We start from the raw sequence: 22,716 nt of genomic DNA, 5'->3' as shown, positions 1-22,716 counted from the left end.
CATGTATACGGGTTATCATGACGTGATATATAATAATATTTAAGAAAATATCCATAAGTTTTTGGCGCTCAAATCCAGCCGAATAGTTTTGCCTAATATTCGGTCAGGGGCCTCGCCGAATATTCGGTATGATCCAGTTCAAACCAACCACAGATATCAAATAACAAAACATACAAATATATCACTTTATTAAGAATTATTACAATAATATAACAAATAATTACGATCGGTTATTCAGCGCTTGCGCCGGAATGTACTAACAACAATAATACTGGGTGAATGTGAAAACTTGCAAACGCCACTAATTAATTGGTAATGACATTTTATTTAAACTGTCTTTTTGTACATTAAACATAGGCAAGAGCTATGAGCACCCAAGAGTTCAATAAAATATAAATGCCCGCTTTGTGTATGTACTTATTAATAAATAGTAAATAATTTGTTTGATTTAAGCTTGTTCTTTAACCAATAAATCCCTGACATTTCACTCGAGAAGTTATTTAACTACGAAGACGGATTTTTTGAGTGAGGAATTAAAGCAATATGTACTATTTGCATAGCGGAGATGTCCACAATTATGTTCGTTCACAATTATGTCCGTTCACAATTATTTCCGATCACAATTATGTCCGTCCACAATTATGTCCGTCCACAATTATGTTCATTTAAATTAAAATCTGATTTAACTGCAACAAGAAGCGGGGTTGGGGTCCTTGCCAGACCTCTTGGTGATGTTAAGGCGAGTGAACTCTTCGGCTACAGTTGGGTGGATTCCCACTGTGTTCATTAATTGCTCCATTGTTATACCACACCTGAAAAATAAATAATATTTATTTCCATATTATAATCTTTAATTTCTTATGTAAAGAATCACCAAATAGATTCATGACATTAAAATCAAATGAGTATAGATAGTAAAAACATAATCTTTTGTTTATATATAGTACTTGCTTCATTAATATTACATTAATTTAAAGCCCAGACATAGAAACTTTATTTTTTAACTTCTTTCTAAATTCAGTCGGCAGCTCATGTATGAGCATCCGCTTTCTGTCCAGCGACTCTTATTACAGTGCCCAGTTTTGAGGGCGCTGAGTTTCACCCGATCGGAACATTTGGTTGGTGAAGGGTCACGTGATCTTTTGCCTTCTGTTTCACCAACCACGACCAGTATATCCAAGTTCTCATCGCCTCTGCTCTTTTTATGGACAAAATAAGATACAATTCGCCAATACAAGTCCATTTGTGAAGTTGGGTTAGGATGTATCGGTGCGCTTATTTTTTAACCGACTCCGCCTACATTAGAATAAATGTGAATAATTAAAATTGAATTTGATTTTCTCCATTCAACTCACTTGACAGCTGCGGCGAAGCCCTGAATGACCTCTCCAGCCACGGGGCCCACGAAGTGGAGCCCTAGAATACGCTGCGGGGCCTCCCTCAAGGCCACGGCCTTCAAATAGCAATTGCGAATGTTACGTTGGGGGATGAAGAACTCGGTCGGCTTGTAATACGCGTGGTATATCTCCAGGTTGTCGGCTCCGAATCTGTCAAGTTTATTTTCTTAATAATTTCTATTTTATATATGAACTTAATTTGTTAAATTATATATATATGCCTTAACTTATTACTATGTATTAGTTTATCATGTAAATGTAACCGATCTAATCTATATCTAATGATACTTCAGAAAGAGTGAAATTAGACTAATTTTTACACATTTAAAGAAAACACTTTTTTAACGGATTGTAGCTTATGTATTATTATTAACTTATAAGTATTTTACGTAATTTTAAAATTTTCCGACGTTTCGCCTCCTTTACAGGGTGCGTGCTTCAATCCCTTTAGTGTTTTCTATAAATGTGTAAAAGATATGTTAATAAAAGACAATAAGATCTGATCTAATCATAAAAGTTAGTCTAATTGCATTCTTTCTCAAGTATTATTGTGGAATCTAACCTTTAAAATTTATTATTTGAGGTCATCGCATTCATAGACTTTATTTTAAATATAAGTAAAAATACCTTTGCACAGCGGTGTCCTCACTAAGTCCCACACATCCATACTCGAGCGGAGTGAAGATAGTGGTGGCCACGTTCTCATAATCCATCTGCTGGTTTCCCCCCGCGAACATTCTCCTCGCCAACAGTCTTCCGGCATGAATGGCCACCGGAGTCAGCTCGGGTCTACCTTCCAACACGTCACCGACTGCATATACGTGTGGTACGTTTGTCTGTTCCGTGTCAGCTACGATTTTGCCGTTTGTTGATAAAGTCTGAAAATTTTTATATTTTATCAATAAATATTCAATCTATACTAAAATAAGAATTGAAAAAATAAGAATTAAAAAGTTAAATGTATCTAAATGAAATCTATAGTTAATTTCAGAAGTAAATTTAATAAATAAATATATTTAAAAAAAAGTAACTTTAATAGTAAAAATAATATAAATTTAAACTAAACATAAAACCCCTGGAACTCTGTTATATACAGATAATATTTACAGTCATTAAAGGTTGAAAATAAAATATACTTACTGAGACTCCAGCCGCATCCAAGTTGAGTTGTTTGGTGAGTGCATACCGTCCTGTTGCCATCAGTACTGTGTCGAATACATCTTCACTCCTGAAAAATCATTATTTGTGAGCTAAACTTGAGATTTAAAGTAAACCAAACGTCCCTCCCAAACTTTATTGCCGGTTTGCTAAAAGAAACATTATTCTATTTTAGCAGTACAGCAACAACTTAATGGCCCAAAGATGGAGAATGGAGAAACGCATATCAGCCTTGTTTAGTTATGAAACCAATTTTTTCCAATAGTAGCACTTCTGTTTTTTGTTTTATGTATGACATAAAACAAAAAACATATATATTGTGAAGAATTACCTGTATGGGTATTTTTTATTAAGGGGGGAATGGGGACGCATGTAAAAAACTAACAAGGTATTTAGATATTTCAGGTTGTGTACTTGCTAACATTCTTCATTGTTAATAAAAGTCAATTCATTTGTACTATTAGGAGTGAACAAAGTGGAAAAGGCCACCAAGGAAAAGAAAGAGAGCTCGCCCTCTGACTCGGTGGTCTGAAAGGCTTAAACAAATTAGTGGGGAAGATTTGAAAAAAAATGCTCAAGATACAGAGAGATGGAGCCAGTTGAAAGAGGCCTACATGACCGAGCTCCTTGGAAAATTAAATATATATTTTTGTGTATCTTTTGTAACAAAGGATGATGTAATATGTTATTTTATTACGAGAGGGATTAATGTAATTTTTTGTTTTTTTACTGTAGGAAGTATCTGAGTAATATATGTACATAGATAGTTAATCGAATACCAAAACAATTTAAACTAATACAATAATACTCACTCCTTCTGTGTCTCGGTGTTCAGCCACTTCGCCTTCAGCTGTCCAGTCTCCAATTTCTCAACTGAGACAGGTATGGCCTTGTGGTGGAACTGCACTCCCTTCATCTCCATCTCATTTGTGACCATCGAAGCCATTTGCTGATCAAAACCACGAAGAGGTACCGAACGGATCAACACTGTTGCTGGATAACCAAGAGAGTTGAGGAAGCCGGCGCACTCGAGACCAATATCTGGAAATATAAATAAAAAAACTTGACTCAGCACGAGGGCGACAATGTCTGCCTGAGGGGTTTCACACTTTATTTAATTTTGATTTTTAAACGGAACAGTAAATCGTGTCGCTAACTCAATCGACAACAATTAAGTATGATAAACAATTTATTTAAATGTATTAGTTTTCTATTGTGTACTTTATTCACATAATGGTAGAACCATTGACATTAAACGATATTTTTCTGATGGAAGTGTTTAACTGTGGGCCTAACAATTAAAACCATGTTTTTAAAAATATGTATGTATGTATTTCTAAGAGATTATGTGAAGAAAGAAAAGAGAGAGAAAGTCTGAGAAAGCAACTAAGTTTATTTCGATTTAGTGTTCCCAAATGCTCGCTCTATTCTCTATGCCACATTGAAATCTCTTTGAAAAGGATTATTTTGTTAGGGACGATGTATTCACGACCACAAAAACACTTACATCCAGCTCCAATCACCAATGTCTTGCCAGGCGGATGTCCCAAGCTGAATATATCGTCACTGCTTATGCAGTATTCCATTGCGCCAGGAATATCTGGATAATGTGGCCGTCCCCCCACCGCTATTACAACATTTCTTGCAGTCAACTCTTTCTTGCTACCGTTCTTCATCGTCGCGACAACCGTATGCGGATCCTTAAACGCGCCCAAGCCATTGATATACTCAATTTTCTTATCCCGAAGGTCAACTCTGGTCACCCAGTTGACGGATTTAATGTGATTTTGTACTGATTCGGTGAGTGCTGTCCAGTTTATTTTGATCTGATCTAATGCTGGGACCTGCCAACCGTATGCTACGGCTTCCTAGAATTAAAAAAAAAAGGCTCGTTAACTTTGTATATATGTTAATATTTAGGTATTGGCTGGCATACAATAATTTCGAATTACTCACAATACTATATTTGTCATTCTACGTCATCGTAAGCCGTGAGTCATTCAGGCAAATATCGAATAATAACCATAATTATTATTCTATTTAAAAGCGGAAATCCTAAACATATATAATATTCCTATTGGATAATTATATAAAGGAATGTTAACAAAACAACACTGCAATTATTAGACATATAATACTTCTCAATAGTAACATTGTATTTGTAGACGCGATGTGTACGATTTGGTACAGTCGCTGAAAGTTTTTAGCGACCTATCGACATAATTACAACATACAACAAAATGTCACGAGTCTTCGGAAATCGGAAATTACATAGTTTTAGTAATTAGCAATGTCGTGCGTATAGGTTAATATAAAATATAAAGTTTGTAAACCACATTGATAGCAATAACCACCTTACAATACAAGTTATTATCGTATCATGTTTATAAAGAGTACACATGTTTTATTTCTCCCATTATGCCGTCTAATAGTCGAATATTCGTTTCGTTCAATCCAGCTGTGGGCAATTAAGACTCGCTCACAAAGGATAAATACATAGTCAAATACTCAGTTTTACAAGAACAAAACGGCGACCCAACGGCCAAAAGTAACACCTACTTCCTCGGAAAATAATAAACAGACGCTAAAATTCGTCTTGTCTTCTTGACTTTGTCCTGCAACTTCCATTTGTAGATAATAAAATACAAGCTTAGCTAAACGCACAGCAGTTACTTGGTACCTAATGTTTTTACGATTGCTGCATCAAGGTAATCGGAATTCAATGGGACAGCGTGGCTTTAATGTCAAGATATAGTTTAAGATTACTATGACTAATGGATGTAGGCTAATAAATTATGAAATAGAAGTCTGTCCGAACATAAATTTACTAGGCTAAGCCCAACACAAGTGATACGGAAACAAGCTCTATATATTCTTAAATATTTCTATAAATAGATTTGAGGCACACATACATTATGTTGAAAGTATAGTTACACGTAGCTGCACCAGTATGGTATATTGAACTCCCTGGTGCGGCTTAACATTTCATTTTCTCGAAAGTCTCAATGGCGTGAAAAGGTAACACAACTTCAGTGATGCCAACTTGGGGATTTTCCTCTTAAATTTAGAAGGAATTAAGATGTTCATGTGGTTTTTTATTTGATTTCATTTAGTCTAACATAAACTAAACTAACCATTTACAATAAAGCAAAACACGGAATTTCCAAGCCCTCAGTTCTTCATCATCACACCGAAATAACAATAACAGATGAAATAATCATGGCGGAGTCTTGTTTAACCATCTTGTTTTACATTGTTACGCTGGCTTTCGGTCAGACGGATAATTAAACGTTTTCGACGCTGCTTTATTTAAATCAAAATGCTGGCGACTTGATTGAATATCGACATTTAATTAACTGTCTAAAGATTCAATTAACTCTCTGATTTAACTACTTTACTGCGACATATATACGAACGAGATACACGTCGTCATCAGCCGTCCCAAGTTCAGTCTACTATTCTCATTCTGATATTGTATCTTTAATGCCCTTTTGAATTGGTTAAACGCGCTAATACTACGAATTTAAAATTACCTTTCAACCCGAGTGAACAACAAACACGTTAGGGGCTTTTAATCGATAATAGATATCGAATCTATCAGCTTAGTAAAACTAACATAATTGTTATTGGGTTTCAGTTACAGCAATATCGTAGCGTTATATTAATTTAAAAAATATCCTTCCCCAACGGAGCTATGAAGGTCACTGTCCTGTGTCGACTGTCACTGTCGTTTATTCAAAGCATTAAGCATAAGATAAAAATAAATATTATCTATGACTTGCATATTTTAAAAAGAGTTTTATACAAATAGTGATGTTAGTAGGTAAGGTTCTTAAAATATTGTCAATGGAAGATTTTCTTAATAAAGCAGAGTAGTTATATATATGTATTATTAAAAAAACGTAAAGCCTTCGAAAGAATTACTGTCTCATACAGCCCTGTGTTTGGCCTTTGAAAAGAAACATTATTGTATAAAATTCTCATAAATATTGACTTTACTGGAATTACCACTACCGAGGACGACATTAAAAGATCAACCGAACAATACAAAAGCAGATTTCAGCAACACGTCAACCCCTAAGCTTCGGGCCTCTTCTTTACGGCGGACTGCGTGTTTCGGAAAACAAATTATTTGATTTACATTCCCTAATTGCCGAAAATCATATCATTAAATCTGATAAAAGAGACAAGAAGCTGATTGCAGATGGTTATAATGAAATATATTAAAAAATAGACTTGGTTAAGTTAAAATTTGCAATTCCTTAAATTTATTTACATCATTTATTATATACAAAAGTAACACCAGAATTTAATGTACTTTTTTTTTTATTAAAGCATATAATTCTTTATTCATATAGCAACGATAACTAAATCATGCCGTCGATTATTTTGATTATTGTATTGTACCTCGACACGATAACATCAAATTAGTATGACACAGCATTAACTCGTATCTAACGAGTGCAGTTTCTAGGACACGCGATAATAGTACCAAAAAAACATTATATAGAACTAAGGATAATATTCAGGGACTCATAGAAAACACTTACCGCTAAGTGCAGATTCTAAATATTATACGTGGGACTCCTGTATGTGAAATACCATTTGAATTTAAAATTATTTACATAATAAAACAACCTATTAACCATAATTATTACATAGGACAAATTATACATTTAGAAATAACTGTATGAGTCATCAAGAGACAAAGAGAATATTTAATAATACACAAATTACCAAAAACTAAAGAAACACTATAATTAGCTCAAAGTTACATAATATTCTTAAGTAATGGCTAAATTATATCTATATAAAAAATATAATTGTTGGTTTAGTTTTAAATGTGATATTTTATAAAATTAAAATATAATATTAGGGTTAAAAAGTTCATCACACTAATATGTAGTCCCATTTATAGTTATAACAAAATTATATATTTATGTATTTACTTATACTAATACATATTTATAATATTACCGACTTGTTATCCAGGGAACAGGAAGGAATTGGGTAGGTTTTGATGGTGGGGGTGTCAGGAACACTTACCAATTTCTATAATCAAATGTTATAATCAGGAATGAAAGTAAAATATATAAAACAGATTTATAAACAGCCATATATACATGATATTTTCTATAAACAGTTTTTTGATTAAAATGTATAATAGTTATATATTTTCTACATAAATTAATGCTTTAGAAAAAAACACATTTACTTTATTCTTTAAAACCAGAATGTTCATCATAAAAAAAATCTCAATAATCATTTATCAATTTTATATTATCAGTGGCAAACTTGATCTCTATTATCATGAAATTTTCTACATTACACAACACCTTGGTTAAGAACTATAGAAAATGAAAACAATTTGTGAAAAAAGGTCAATTGAGTTTGTTGTGACATTTTTGTTGCAGTTGCTTTATAGAAATAATTGCAGTGTGGTTTTGTTAAAAAAAAACTATTTCTAAAAGTTTATATCCAGAGTAAACAGACTAATATATTATAAAAAATATGTATATTGTAGATTCTCAATATACATATTTGTAGATATTGAGAATCTAAAAAAAATTAGCCTAAAACTAATAAATATTAGAATTAAATTGTAATAAAACTTACATGTATACTTTCTCCTAGTATTGCTGCTTGGTGCATCAACTTCTTTGGAATACATCCAACATTCACACATGTCCCCCCAAGACCCCACTTGGTTCCTTGTGGTGATGGAGTTACATAGTCTAATACGGCTACTCGCACACCTTGGTTTACTGCTTCCTTGGCACATGCCAAACCCCCTGAACCTCCACCAATCACCACCAAATCATAGTCAAACGCCCCATCTACAATATCCCAAGCACAAATTAAATTTTACTATGGATTGTAATAATAAATCCAAGTAAATATAAAAAGTTATTTAAATTGTTATCACAACCTAAGTTCACAATTTAAATCACTTCTTTTCAAGTGACATATATGAAAGTACATAACAGTAAGTACAGAGATATTTGACTGAAACATGAACATGAGGCAATATTGTTTAGACACAAAACAATACAAAAACCAAATTGTACCTGGTTGTTCAGATAATGATAGAACTGAATTTGGGCTACGCCAACAACATATCCAACCTATTCAATAAATAAAGCAAATCTTTCAGTTTTTTAAGGAAATATATTTAAAAAAAAACAGAAATTGAGAGAAGTTGTGATACTAAGATAGAACCTATTTTTTGGGTTTTTTTAAACCCATAACTGTGAAAGCTTGCTAGAAATTAGGTTTGATCTCTACAATTGTTTTTTTTAAATTGACTCTTAATTTTAAACCTATTGTTCAACTAGAAGCCTTTAGCTAAATTGTATTCAAGAGACAATACATATTCGTATAACAACGTTCAGGAACATCATTCAAAAAAATGTATATTATGTTTTTTATAGGAAATTCATAGAAGAGTTTATGAATATAAGTATCTAAATAGTTGCTAAGTATTGTGAAACACAGACATCGCATGAGGTTATGATAAACCTACTCAGATAATTACTTCAAGGTAAGGGATTTTAATAAACTTACTAGAAAACGTCCGCTTCGCCAACACAACAAAACTACCGGCCCCATTATAAGGTCTCATAAAATTACGTATCCTCATAAATTTATTAAAAATTGTCATTTTGACGTAATACAAATTTTGTAAATGACAGGAAAAATATATTCAAAGAGGTCGATCCAGAAACACGATAACCTAAGTTAACCACACGTCATTAAATTATTGAAAAGATCTTCTTCACGATGAAATCTGTTTTAGTTACTGGTGCAAATAGAGGCTTAGGCCATGGAATGGTAAAATTTCTACTCAAAAACGACAAAGTAGAAAATATCTTCGCAACCTGTCGCAACGTTTCAAAGGTAAGTACTAATTTTAAGACTTACCTATTGGTGCCATGTTTTTTCACTTTAATATTCACCTTAACACTTAGTCACGTTTATGATACACTTGAAACCTTTTTAAAATATCGAAGCCGAAGTGCGTAGTAATATTTAACAGAACAATTCAAGATTAAAATTTAGAAAGAGAAGGGAGGCAAATGCAAAAGACGAGCGATTTATGTAGGCAACACTCGGCTCAATAACGATGACTTGTTAAATTGCGTCATGTTGATGACGTCACTCCTCTATACTCTTTGTACGTTAGGATGACATTGCAGTTATAGGGTTCGAGGTAATTTGGAAGAAAAAAACAATAACCAGTTATATTTATGCGCTATAGTCAACATTACAACAATTTCTTACCTTGCAGGAGCTCAAATCATTTTCTCATGAACATAAGAAACTACACATATTGACATTAGGTAACGTATTCATTTTATGACCGACTTAATATTAAACAATAGTTATGAATAATTCCATCGTGTATGATGATGACTCAAAATTATCTATGAATTAAATGTTTTAGATGTAACAAACTACGAAAAATTAGATGATATAGCTATGCAAATAAAAAATGTAGTAGGAGACCGTGGTCTCAACGTATTAATAAACAACGCTGGGGTGACCACACGATTCACTAAACTAAACCTAGTTAAAGCAGATCAGCTTTTGGAAAATCTTACGGTTAATACAATCGCACCAATTTTACTTACTAAGGTAAGACATCAATCTTACTAAGGTATATCAATATCTTTTTTAAATGTCGAATACGTGCGTAATAATAACGTGAGTACAAAATCTATATTTTTTTCCAAATTTTTACCTCTGAAAGGTATGGGCAGCATACAAACGATAATAACTATTCCAACAAATAATATAAAGCTTCAATGACGATAAACAAACATCTGGTTCAAATCTATCGAAGTGTTACATTATAACAAATTTGTAATTATTTTTTCAGGCCTTGATTCCATTATTAAGACAAGCAGCGGTAATTAATTCTACAAAACCCTTGGGCGCACAAAAAGCTGCGGTCATTAACATGAGTTCCATTTTAGGATCCATAGCTCAAAATGACCAAGGAGGATTTTATCCGTACAGATGTTCAAAGGTGTATAACGAAAATAATTAGAATATTAACTAGTATAAAATTGTTTTCAACAGTACTTTACACTTTCAGTGGGGTTTAATTATTTGTATTTACAATTTCAGGCAGCTTTAAATGCGGCAACCAAATCTATGAGCATTGACCTAAAGAAAGACGAAATTCTCGTTGCTTCTATACACCCAGGGTGGGTCAAAACTGACATGGGTGGTAAAAATGCACCACTCGATGTTGATACGAGCGTTTCGGGCATTTTTAAAACCATTGACAATTTGGGTGAAAAAGACACTGGAAAATTCTTTCAATATGATGGCACTGAGTTGCCATGGTAATGGAATATTTGCGGCAATCCGAGGAAAAGTAACAACATTATATGTTATAATTAACATTCTTTACAGCGTCTCTTCTTATTGTTTAAAAATTATGATTTAGTTTAGAATTATTTCAAATGTAATTCTTCTGTTAAATGCAAAAAGCTTACTTACCCTCCCAAAGAGGTTTTATTGTTTCTTTTATTATTGCTGCATGGACAGTTAAATTAGGATGTGTATTTCCTGTAACCAGACAAATTAGAAGTCAGACGAGATAAATTTGTCAGACAAGAGGTGGTACATATTTCAATAAAGTTTCTATAAAGAATATAAACGAATTTATTCCAATGTTTACAAAATTAAATTCATATCCCCCTAAAGAAACACTAGGCTAGTTTTTAGAAATAAAATGACAAGCATAGGCAGTTGCTTTGATGTAACGCTTCTTTTCAGTTTAATTGTCTAAAATATAATACAATATCGGTGAAGATTTCGTTGTAATTCAATCATAATTTAATGCATTATAGAAACGTAGTTCAAGGACAAAAATATTAATTAATTAAGAAAAAACAAAACACCCCTTTGGTCAGGCTATAAATTGATGGTTGCTTGAATACCTTATATAAATCAAATATTAATTAATGGAATTTCTAAAGAAGTAAAGTAAAAAAAAACAGGTCGCAAATCTAGGTTTACTAAAATAGCAAGTGACTTAATTTTAAATGATTACTTTTATCATGTGAGTAAATAATTATATAAGCCTTTATATCATGCTTGTACATAGTATCATTCAGATTATATTTTGTTAAAAACAAGTATACGTAAAAAAAGCGCCTGTAGGAATTTTATGTTCGTAAATTAATAACTCAAATATAATACGTTCCAGAAAAGTTATATGAGCAGTGTACTCGCTTCGGCAGTACATATACTAAAATTGGAACGATATAGAGAAGATTAGCATGGTCCCTGCGTAAGGATGCCACGCCAAATTTTGAAGCGTTCCATATTTTTAAACATCGCGCCGTGACACTCCAGGCCTCCAGACCAATACAAGTACCCGCATGAGCTGTACTAGGACATTAGGGCAGAAACCACGACTTCGACCGCCAGCCGCGAATCTGCCCACTACCACGGTTTACGACACCAGGGCAAATTGGCCCCAGACTGACACCCCGAACAACCCCCCAACATCGACTGCACGCAGCGAGTAGAGCTTATGTCTCCTGCAGCGCGCTGAAGCCCCCACCAAGGGCTATAGGCCCGCCCCCTAATCCCCTTGTATCAGCAGGGTGCGAACAGAAACACCATCCAAAGGCGGCCCCGCACGGGCCAAAGCTCACCTCTCTCAAGGGAGTGTCCAGCACATAAACCACGCTCTAATAAGAGCAGTGCTAAGCGTAGCCTAGTGGTTAAAATAGGTGTAAAATAGTAAGTAATATCCCCTATACCTATGGAAAATCGCATTTTACAAATGTAGAAACTTAATTACTTTTGACATACCGAATCTGCTACACGTATTTTTATGAGGGCAAAGTTCTATAAAGTTAGGAAGATTGGACATATTAACACACTTTTAATAATTTAATATTTATAACGACGAGCTTCCATAAATATCGGTTAAAATATGTTGACATTGTCAGTGTTCATTTGAAATTACAATACCTACTCAATATTGTCTGAATAGGTTTCTTAAATTAGTATACTCTTTGGAGTGTCCTTTATTTAATATTATTTTTGTAACTGGATTATTTAGCTTTAAAGACAAAATTATGGTTGTTACTCTTGACATATACACATTTGAACAGATTGTGCATTTCCTTGCTCACAGAGAGAATTCAGAATATTTATAATTTTTATGGATTATGTAGCAGTAGCGATCTCTATCAAGTTATAGTGAGTGTAATATAAAATATTTTATTATATAAAATGTGTTGTTGTCAAACACATTACGCCTGTTACAATAATGCGTATTTTATTATTCAACACTATTTTAAAAATACATACTATCGATTTAAAACTCGCCCTTGAAATCTCATGAATCATATATGAGTGAGTATTTCGTTAGAAGCCGGACTGAATATTATTGTATTTTATCAGCTTTGCATTCGTGATATTACAAACCATTTAGATTTACAATTACTTTAAGAATGATTTCCTTACCTTCAAATTCTGCGATAAAGTCTACAATACGGAAATGACCAATCTGCTTAAATTTCATTAATTATTGGCTTTTATAGAATGTAGCAGCATCTACAGTGAGACGGCTACAAAACTAGAAAAAAAATTATTCAATCACTAAACAGGGAAAGTCGGCCTATACATGAACACTACAAAAACAAGAACTTTATTCAATAGTCTGTGCCAGCCAATCAGAGTAGAGAGTATCTTTCGACAAGAACAGCGGTGAAAACGAAGTAGATAGAAGAACAAATGCGATTTGGAAGAAGTACTGGACCCATAAGAAATTCTGAAAGGAAACAGGAAGTCAAACGTGGGTTTTCACCAAGAAAACTTGGCTTGCCAGCATGCAGTATAAAGAAGCATCTTAAAGTTGAGGAGAATAAACAAAACAAAACTACTGGAAAGAAATGGACAGATGACGTTACCGAGCTGGCCGGGAAAACCTGGATGAATGTCGCTCAACACAAAGAGAACTGGAAAAATATGGAAGATTTTTACCGTAAAAGGCCCATGTCATACAAAAACTATGGTCTAGTCTAAAAAAATTAAATCTAACTTGAATGTTTTGACTTATACTAACACAACTAATACCAATATTAAAAAATGTAAACTAACCAATTGTTGTATGAATCAATTAATAAAGCTTTAATAATAATAATAGAATGTAGACCAACTATGCACTTACGAATTTCGATAGTATATTAATTCTATAGTAATTTATTGAAGCCCAATTAAAGGAAGTTTGGAGGCATTAATAATTACAAAATTCTGTTTAATAAGGTAAAGGATTTAGCCTAAAAAAAGATACAGATTGGTATCAAAAATTGCTTTATATTTTGTCTTGATGTTGAGTTCATTTCAATTAACAATTTGCCAGGTTACAGTATTGGCCGCATAGCCAGGATCAAGCATAACATGTACTTTTATAATAACAAAGATACAATTTTCAGACCTAATATCCTAAACTTACACATACAACCTAACTAATATAAGATATACACAGGTAAAGCTAATTTATCTACAATCGTCAATAAATTATATACAGATAACAATATGTTATATACACCTAAATTGTGTTAAGACTTATCTGTAACCTGAGAGACTTTGATTTTTCCTACATTCTGGACAGTACCATTTGCCTTTAGGCGGTACCATGATACCAACACATTCAAAGTGAAACCATTCAATGGGACAGCCTTCGGCATCACATGCTATCATTTCCGACACCTCATCATAGGGACATCTGCAGTAGCAGTATACGCTTTCGCCCTCTTTAGCCTCTCGGACAGCTGGTCTCTGGAAAGCATATGGTAAACTCGATGTGCCAGAATTCAAATACGATTGTGGTGGAAGTGCGGTATTTTGTACACTTGGTTGGTATATTTCTAGAGCCCCTTCGCGACTTGAATCAGAATCACTGGATTCCATTGATTCAGAATTCATTAAGAATCGCGGTGGTTCAGGATCTGGTATGGGAGCTTTCAGCCTTATTGTTTCAGTATAATTAAATAGTTTTTGTGGTATAGTGGTTGACGGTATTTCTTTTTTAGTTTTATGGGTGGCAGGCGAAGGCAAGTCTTCTTTTCTCCATTCAAGTTTTGGTGGCAGTTGGGGCTTCAGAGCTGGTGGAGTATTTGATTCTTCATCACTTGAATAACCATAAAACTTATTAGGAACTCTTCTTCTTTTAGAGGCTCTTTTATTATCTGCCGCAGATGCCGGAGTTTTAGGTTTTGATGGATTTGATGATTTTACATTTAAAGTAGGTGGTGCTTCTGGTGCTTTTGGAATTTGTACTGTATTTGACTGAAGCGATATAGTTATTTTATTCGGAATCAAAGGGGGCGGTGCTGCTTCCAGTTCCGATTTTGTAATAATGTCTTTAGGAATATTAATTTTGATAGGTGCATGTTTTTTTGAACTTTTAGATTTCTTTTTCTTTTTACTTTTCTTTTTACTGCTTGATCGTTCTTTACTTTCATCTTGTTCTTGTTTTGGCTCTCTTTCTTCTTTAACAGGAGTTGAGCAACTCTTTACTTCTGACATATCAATTCCATCCGTGATTCCAACAGAGGAGGGCATTTGTTGGTTACGTTTTTCAATTTGTATTTGATTTGCGATAAGCTGAGGATTTGCGTCATAAAATTCTTCATCAGTTTCACTTTCATCTGTCTCTAGATCAGTTTCAGCAATAGTAGGTTCTGTTTTTTCTGGAACAAGGACAGGGGTTTCTGTCATACCCATAACATCTACATTAGATCCATTGCTCATTCTTCTATTTTGAAGTGTTTTCCGAGACAATTTTCTCATCTTTCTTGGGTTAGTTCGTTCATTTCCAGACTCATCTGATGAATCAGAGTCAGAAGAGCTTGATGAAGATGAGCCACTACTAGAAGAACAACTACAGTTTGAACCACAGGAGCAACTGGAGTCACTATCACTACTGCTACTACTAGACGATGAAAAATCGCCATGTCTTTTTTTGGGAGATTTTTTAGCTTTCTTTTTATCTATATCAAATGACTTTTCATCACCATTCATATCTGTTGGTATCAAGCAATAGTCATGGTCAGATTCACAAACATGTCTTCTTCTTGGAGGAGGTGGTGTCTTTTCTTTTGGCTGTTCAACTTTGTTAGCCATATTATATTTTTGGAAGTTATCCCATATTTCTAAAACTTGTTGTTCACAAGGTTTTTCTTCTAAAACAGGCTCAGGCTTTTCGTCTTCAAAAGGCACAGGTTTAATAACTTCATTCGATACAGGCTTTTCTTCGTCTTTAGGTAAATCAACCTCAGTGTTTTTTGTCGCATTAGTACTCTCGTCTTTTTTATCTAATAGCTCTGGTATTTCCACTTTAGGTATATCCTGCAGCTCATCTTTTACAGAAGGTGGAAGTCCACTATCAGACTCATCACTGCTATCACTTTCTGATAAATTTAAAGCTGGTAGGTTAACATCCAGCATTAAAGCATCTCTATCTTTTAATTTTTTCTTTTTTAACTTTTTAGGAGTCAGTTCAGGGTCTGTCTCAGTTTTGGCTTCAGTTACCACAATCTTAGGAGTATCATTCACTAAATCAATAACGGGTATCTGTTTAGGTGCTTCGTTATTACTGCTAGGTGCACTAGGCTTCTCTCCATCAAGACTTTCTATGAATGTTTTTTTTGTATGGTCTTCTATGTGTTTTTTTAAAAGTTTTTTAGAAATGAATTTTTCTTCACACCCTTGTTCAGTACATAAATGAGGGAATTCACATGAGTGAAGTCTTTTATGCACTTTAAGACAAACAGCTCTTGTAAATTGTAAATTACATTCATCACATATAAACACTGCTGGAGGGTTACAGAAATGATATACATGAGGCCACTTTTTCTGAAGACACTTTTTACACAACACACTCTCAGTCCCATGTTTCCAGAATAAATGATTATTAATATCCGGTTTATTTCTATATGCAATACCACAACGAAAGCAATAATGATGTAGTTTATGTTTCCAAACATGGTTGGAAAGCTTTGCCTGACTTTGGCAAAATTCTAAACATACATCACAGGTATGGTGTATCTTTCGAAGATGCACCATTAATCTAAATGATGAAGATATAGAGTCTATATTACAAAAGCAACACCTATACTTAATTAAATAATCAGAATCATAAGTTCCAGGGCATAAATGACACAGTAATTCACTAAATGTATAAAAGTTGTTTTTACACATAATACATAATAATATAGACTTCTGGTGCATTTTTCGATTATGTAAATAGAGATCTTTATGAATTGGAGTTTTGATATAACACTGAAAACACTCAAAATTTACACGGCTTTGATTGTTTTCACACATATCTTCACTATCATATGAGTCCAAGTTAATGAATATTGATGAGCCTTCATCAACCCTAATTTTAATTTTAGCAGCAATTGTCTCTGGCAATAACTCCTCGGCAGTAATACTGTTCACTGTAGCTGAAAATTTATGTTCTTCGACCATGTGAGAGGCTAGCTGTTTGCAATTCACTGCAATTTTACGTGCATGATTACAATAAATACAATTAAAATAGGTGAACCCTAAAAACACCTTTAGTAAGCTTTTTAAAGGATATTTATCAATGGGCCTATCAAGTGTTAGTTCAATTGCTGGTGTAGTTTCCATTGGAGTTATTTCTTCCACATTGATTTCATCTACAGCATCCTGCTCTCTAGGCTCCGATTTCACTTCAGTTTTAGAAATAGCTACTTCTGGTGAATTTTCTTCATTATTTACAACAGCTTCGGCAGGTTCATTTGATACATTTTCATCTACTGGATCAAACACTTTCAATGACTCCAAAGTGGCTTGTGGCTCATGTAAAAGCTTTACCTCTATTTTATCTTCTTCTAGTTTTTTCACATTTTCATCAACTGTTAATTTTTCACTGCTGTCACTATCAGAAGATTCATCACTAGATGAAGTTTTATCAAGAAACTCTTTGGGAACTCTAACTGTTAGTTTAGGAACCCTGTTTAAGGTATTATTCTCTTCAATTCTATTATCATAAATTGTAGTTTTAATTGCATTTTCTGAATTTGTCTCAAATGTATTACAGATATGTTCAATGTTATTGTTCACTAGTGTTGTCTCTTTGTTGTTCTCATAAAATGTAGTTTTAACAAATTGGCTGTCTGCCTTATCACAAATTGTCATTTTAATTGATGATATTTTAGGTTGTGACACAGGTTCACCTAGTTTTTCTTTTTCATATCGTTTTGGAGGCCTTCTAATTCGTGTAGGTGGTTTATGACTTTGCGAGTATTGTTGACCTACAGTGGGGTCGACAGTTGAATTAATAATTACTGGAGACTTGGCACTATTTAAGCTGAGCTTTAATTTTATTCCACATTCCTTTTCTGGAGGATGTAATTCCTCAGGTTTTGATAGAATAGAGTCAGGTACTGAAGCGTGTGTTTCACTAGTGGATGGAGAATTACAATGATCATGTAAATTAGTATGAACCTTATCCTCACCATTCAGGATATTTTGTGAAGCCAACTGTGTATTTGGGCTTACAAAAGCCTTAGAATTTGGACTCTCCATTTCTATTGCAGAGTCAATAGTATTACTTGTATCTTTACCGTCTGTAATGGAACTACTTGAACTAAAACTTAAATCACTGCTTCCATTTTCATAGTTAGCTATGCTGTTGATGGATATTGCTTGATGGGACTGAGTTGTGATTGTTTCAATTTTATGTTCATTGTCATCCTTTTTATCACCATTCTGTTTCATTAATTCTTTTGAAATAGATCCATTTGAGGTACTCTCTAAACACATTTTCGTAGTCTTCATGTTATTGGTTTTCAAAGAATTTTTACTAATCAGAACTGGAACAGGTTTTGGCTTAATATTATTACAATCATGATTAAAATAATCATCTTTCTCACTGCATATTTCATCACATGCACAGCACATTAAATAAAAGCTGCCACTGTAAATTTTACGAAATTCTTCCTTACAATTGTAATTGAACTCTTGTACATAATGTTTGTTAGTTAAATGTGATGATAGCTTTTCAGCTTTTGAAAACATACCTAGACAAAATAAACAAATATGCCTGTTATGTACTTCTCTCATGTGTAAGAACAAGTTCCAATTTTCATAGTATGTTCCACAAGCTGAGCATAAATAAACTTTGCGAGTTACCCGAGAAGGTCCACTTGTATTTGTGTCAACATGAGTTACACTACCTGGGCTTATTGCTGGTTCTTTTGCTTGAGCTCGACATACTAACTGATGTTCTTTCAACATTGCTAATGTTTTAAATGACATAGAGCAACATTTCCGACATTTAAACTTTACCATTGGCTGTAAACCTAAGCTCTGAGCATAATCTTTTAGCTGGGGGCTCTTTTCAATCTTACTTTTTTTAAATTGTGATAATTGGCTTTTGGGTACAAGACGGGGCACAGGTTTATCTTGCTCATTATCCACAAATTGTGATGTAACATTATGAAACTTATGATCTATATGTTTTGGTATTAGTTTAGGGACTCTAGGTATGTTCACTTTTTTAACATTTGATTCACTTGGTTTCACTGCGAGAAGTCTCTTCTTTTTACACACTGTATTATAGGCAATAGAATTGTCCACAAAAGGTCTTTTCCCAAGGTGTATTCTTAAAGGGTTAATTCGTTTCTTTAATTTTTCATCATGTTGAGAATCAGTACTTTGCCGGTTTTGTTCAAATGTCTGATCCGGGGGACTCGAAGGTTCGCCTGCGAATTCGTGTCCATTTGCCGTTACTAATGATGCACGATCACCGTATAAGTTACATGGCGCCGCTGGGGAATTATTATCATCTCTCGAATTTGATATATTACCATCTTCCATAGTTTTCTAAAAAAATAAAACACGTGCTATAGTTCATTGCATGAAACAAAAGACATTCAAACAAGAGGAAATCAACTTTGATTTGAGACATCAACAACAACAATTACATATTGCCGTAATACCTGTGAAATCGTACGTCCAGTACGAGTACAAAAATCGAGATCTTTTTCCATGCATCCGTTTGAGAACAGCGTTCCTTACATCAGGCCTAGTATGAGGCAGCCGCGGGCTGGTCATTCCCGTAAAATGGCGTCACCTTGTCGAGCGTAGATTGGTGTTATCAGATTTACTAAACCATGTTTTTTTTGTAAGTATCAGAAAGCACAATCATAACTCGCAATAATAACAACACATAAACTTATTATATTGTATTATATACCCCAAAACTGTTTATTTCCAAACACATTCTATAAAATCGTAGCGCATTACGAGAAGCTATATCATTTACCATAGACTATAGTTCTTTTTTTTAATCAAATGCATGCCGCATGGCATTTGCTATTGAACACACGTGGTACAGTAATAGACAAATCCCACAATTGTAATTGTAATAGTACGTATTTTCAACGACGAAAATTATAAATTTGTTTTATTACGGCAATAATAATTGAAATTATATGGATATTATAAATTTGTTAAAAGGAAATAATAGGATACTAGAATTTAATACTTATCTCAATCTTTTAATTCCTGAATTACCCTCCTTTTTTGTAGTAGTTATACAACCTTTATAATATCACAATATAATGGCGGTTTTTTTAAAATATTTTTTTACTTATTTCTGTATAGGTCGGTAATCTTGAAATTAAATATGGTTTAAAGTAGTTTTCACTTGACCTATATTTTTTTCTTTTTCGATTAAAGTGCGTCACTACAGTCTATTTATATTGAATTGGTTTAAAGGGTTTACTTTTTTAGTAAATCTTTAAGATCCTAAAATAGCTTAGATTAGCTAGATTTACTAATATTAATATCAAGCATAAATTTATGTACGTTACAAGAAAATTTCGCGAAAGACGAAGCTTGTGCTTACGATGCGAGCAAAGAATATTGCCACCTTATCTGACCAAAATATTAATTTTATGGTATGAATTAATAGGTTAAAAGGAACCATCAACATTCAATTAACATCAGATTGATAAATATGTTTACGACAAAAAAGCACGAGTTTGAATTAGGTGTTTCATTCACATACATACATAATTCATATAAAGTTTAGAGCCAAATAGTTAGGTTTACATTCCTATATTCTATACGCTTTTGCTTCAGTTCTTGTTATAGCTAATAACTTATAATATTAAGTTTACTCATTTTTAAGGCCAAAATTGGTAAACCATAAAGCCGACAAGGCGAGAAATCTATTTTCGGTCAAGGTAAACTCTGTTTTAACTGATATTGCCATCTGTGTTTATTCTATGCTGCGCAGCTTACTACGTTGTTGGCGTTTTTAATCTACATAAAATTTAGAGAAGGTTTAGCCATCGAAGAGAAAGGACTTTTTATAATTTTTTTTAATACTATTATTTACCACAACTTTTTAATTTAAATACATTTCTGTAGACATGCACATGCAAGATGATGTCTGATCAGTTTAGAAAAGTAGAACCATATTCTCCAAAGTCCTCACCTCGAGGAGCGAGGTCACCAGTTGTTTCACGGCAAGATTCTTCTGGTACCCTCAAAACTACTATTTCACTGGGTAAAAATCCCTCCATAGTACACAGTGGACCATTCTATTTGATGAAAGAACCTCCAGGTAGGTGTTGATGTTGGTTGTAATGTACAAATGCTTATTCGTTATAATTAAAATCATAATTTATATCATTTTAGGAGAATGTGAGTTAACAGGAGCAACAAATTTAATGGCGTATTATGGACTTGAACATTCGTATAGTAAGTTTAACGGGAAAAAATTAAAGGAATCGCTATCTTCCTTCTTACCTACATTACCAGGAATCATGGATGGACCTGGACAAGAGGATAACAGTACATTGGGTTCTGTTATCGCAAAACGTCCTATAGGAGGAAAGGAATTATTACCATTGACTAGTGCTCAGCTTGCTGGCTTCCGGTTACATCCGGGGCCACTTCCAGAGCAGTACCGCTATGTGAGTGCTACACCACCAAAAAAACATAAGAGCAAACACAAGAAACATAAACACAAGGATGGTGCTCCTCCAGGCCAAGATACTCCACTTCAAGGTAACATTTCTTTTAGCTTAAAACAAATATTAAATATGTATAAATGTAAATTAGCCAAGCCAATGTCTCAATGGAATTTAAAATTTCAGATTCGTCAAATCCAGACACCTATGAAAAGAAACACAAAAAGCAAAAGCGCCATGATGATGACAAGGAGAGGAAAAAGCGTAAAAAAGAGAAGAAGAGGAAAAAACAAAAACACAGTCCAGAGCATGGAGGGCTAACACCCAGCCAACATCCATTACCTTAAGTTACAGTCTTTTTACTTCTATAATTATGTTTATTTAGTATTTTTGTAAATTTTTTGCTTAAAGAACTGGCAAAACTATTATTTCCGCAAACAATAAATATTTGAGAAAAATTTAGTAAGTAAACTCTATTTTCTACATAACATATATAAATTTCATTTTTTAATGTAGGTTAGTAAAATTTTAGTTTTTTCACCGTAAAAAAAAATAGTTTTTATTGAATTCAACAATTATTGTGGCTTCATTTTATTTTTGAAAAACAAGTTGATCCAAAGATATTTTATGTTATGGCAAAACATAATGACTCCCGTAACTATACATGAAATTTTGTTATAAACCTGTTGTACTGGCATACCAAAAAATCTATTATTTAATAATTCATTATGATATAAGCTACATGTTTGCAATACCTTTTACAGTTTACTCACACAGTCAACATTAATTCTATAATAAGAAATTATTTGAATTGAATAGGTCTGAGATAAGTGTAATTGTTGTTAATATTTCTTTAGGATTGTCATAACTAGCTTAAGTTATTTATATAAAGACAAGAGAAATAAAAACTGTAAAGTATGTGTCTTTATTGGTAAATAAACTTGTATTTGGTTAATTATCAATGGAATCAAATCAATACTTTATGAATACCTTATTTTTTCATAGTAAAATTTGTTCAATTAGTAAATAAGCTAGATATAAGACATGAGTATAATATGTTGAAATGCGACATTTTGTATGTTTGAAACGACACATTCTAATTTAAGTTTCAGAGAATCCTGTAATGTAGAACTATGAAAAATAAAATTACTGTGAAACCAATTTGATTTTGG

The 22,716-nt window shown here is 33.2% G+C and overlaps 4 protein-coding genes, 1 long non-coding RNA gene and 1 other non-coding gene across 12 annotated transcripts; 4 read left to right on the top strand and 2 right to left on the bottom strand.

The window, feature by feature from the left end:
- Positions 1 to 171: 171 nt before the first annotated feature.
- Positions 172 to 12,527, bottom strand: LOC123708809 (thioredoxin reductase 1, mitochondrial-like). 7 transcript variants are annotated; one of them, XM_045659709.1, is made up of 10 exons: positions 12,390 to 12,527; positions 11,064 to 11,132; positions 8,172 to 8,392; positions 7,533 to 7,607; positions 4,063 to 4,423; positions 3,368 to 3,596; positions 2,538 to 2,625; positions 2,025 to 2,275; positions 1,356 to 1,547; positions 172 to 812 (listed from the first exon to the last, which is right to left on the bottom strand). In XM_045659709.1, exons 1-10 carry the CDS (start codon positions 12,448 to 12,450, stop codon positions 683 to 685), a joined length of 1,677 nt encoding a protein of 558 aa, XP_045515665.1. In that variant the 5' UTR covers positions 12,451 to 12,527; the 3' UTR covers positions 172 to 682. The 7 variants fall into 7 exon arrangements, with proteins under 7 accessions (XP_045515665.1, XP_045515667.1, XP_045515668.1 ...); XM_045659711.1 differs by having other exon boundaries at positions 7,602 to 7,607; XM_045659712.1 differs by lacking the exon at positions 7,533 to 7,607.
- Positions 9,316 to 11,237, top strand: LOC123708811 (C-factor). The gene is made up of 5 exons (XM_045659718.1): positions 9,316 to 9,452; positions 9,844 to 9,895; positions 10,000 to 10,190; positions 10,435 to 10,584; positions 10,686 to 11,237. The coding sequence occupies exons 1-5, from the start codon at positions 9,336 to 9,338 to the stop codon at positions 10,908 to 10,910; spliced, it is 735 nt and encodes a 244-aa protein (XP_045515674.1). The 5' UTR covers positions 9,316 to 9,335; the 3' UTR covers positions 10,911 to 11,237.
- LOC123709153 lies at positions 11,794 to 11,900 on the top strand. The gene has a single exon (XR_006753697.1). It is a non-coding gene; the product is annotated as a U6 spliceosomal RNA (small nuclear RNA).
- Positions 12,528 to 12,604: 77 nt separating the features above from the next.
- Positions 12,605 to 13,688, top strand: LOC123708812. Its single transcript, XR_006753656.1, has 2 exons — positions 12,605 to 12,782; positions 13,127 to 13,688. It is a non-coding gene; the product is annotated as an uncharacterized LOC123708812 (long non-coding RNA).
- A 193-nt stretch (positions 13,689 to 13,881) lies between these two features.
- LOC123708038 lies at positions 13,882 to 19,893 on the bottom strand. The gene is made up of 2 exons (XM_045658492.1): positions 19,562 to 19,893; positions 13,882 to 19,445 (listed from the first exon to the last, which is right to left on the bottom strand). The coding sequence occupies exons 1-2, from the start codon at positions 19,610 to 19,612 to the stop codon at positions 14,154 to 14,156; spliced, it is 5,343 nt and encodes a 1,780-aa protein (XP_045514448.1). The 5' UTR covers positions 19,613 to 19,893; the 3' UTR covers positions 13,882 to 14,153.
- Positions 19,894 to 20,898: 1,005 nt separating this feature from the next.
- LOC123708991 (mediator of RNA polymerase II transcription subunit 19) lies at positions 20,899 to 22,705 on the top strand. The gene is made up of 3 exons (XM_045660055.1): positions 20,899 to 21,195; positions 21,270 to 21,641; positions 21,731 to 22,705. The coding sequence occupies exons 1-3, from the start codon at positions 21,015 to 21,017 to the stop codon at positions 21,889 to 21,891; spliced, it is 714 nt and encodes a 237-aa protein (XP_045516011.1). The 5' UTR covers positions 20,899 to 21,014; the 3' UTR covers positions 21,892 to 22,705.
- The last annotated feature ends 11 nt before the right edge of the window (positions 22,706 to 22,716 follow it).

This window comes from Pieris brassicae, chromosome 4 (assembly GCF_905147105.1).
Source record: "Pieris brassicae chromosome 4, ilPieBrab1.1, whole genome shotgun sequence".
In the NCBI taxonomy this organism is placed as follows: Eukaryota; Metazoa; Arthropoda; class Insecta; order Lepidoptera; family Pieridae; genus Pieris; species Pieris brassicae.
Note: the sequence above shows the minus strand (reverse complement) of the source record. Positions and strands in the feature narration are given on the sequence as shown.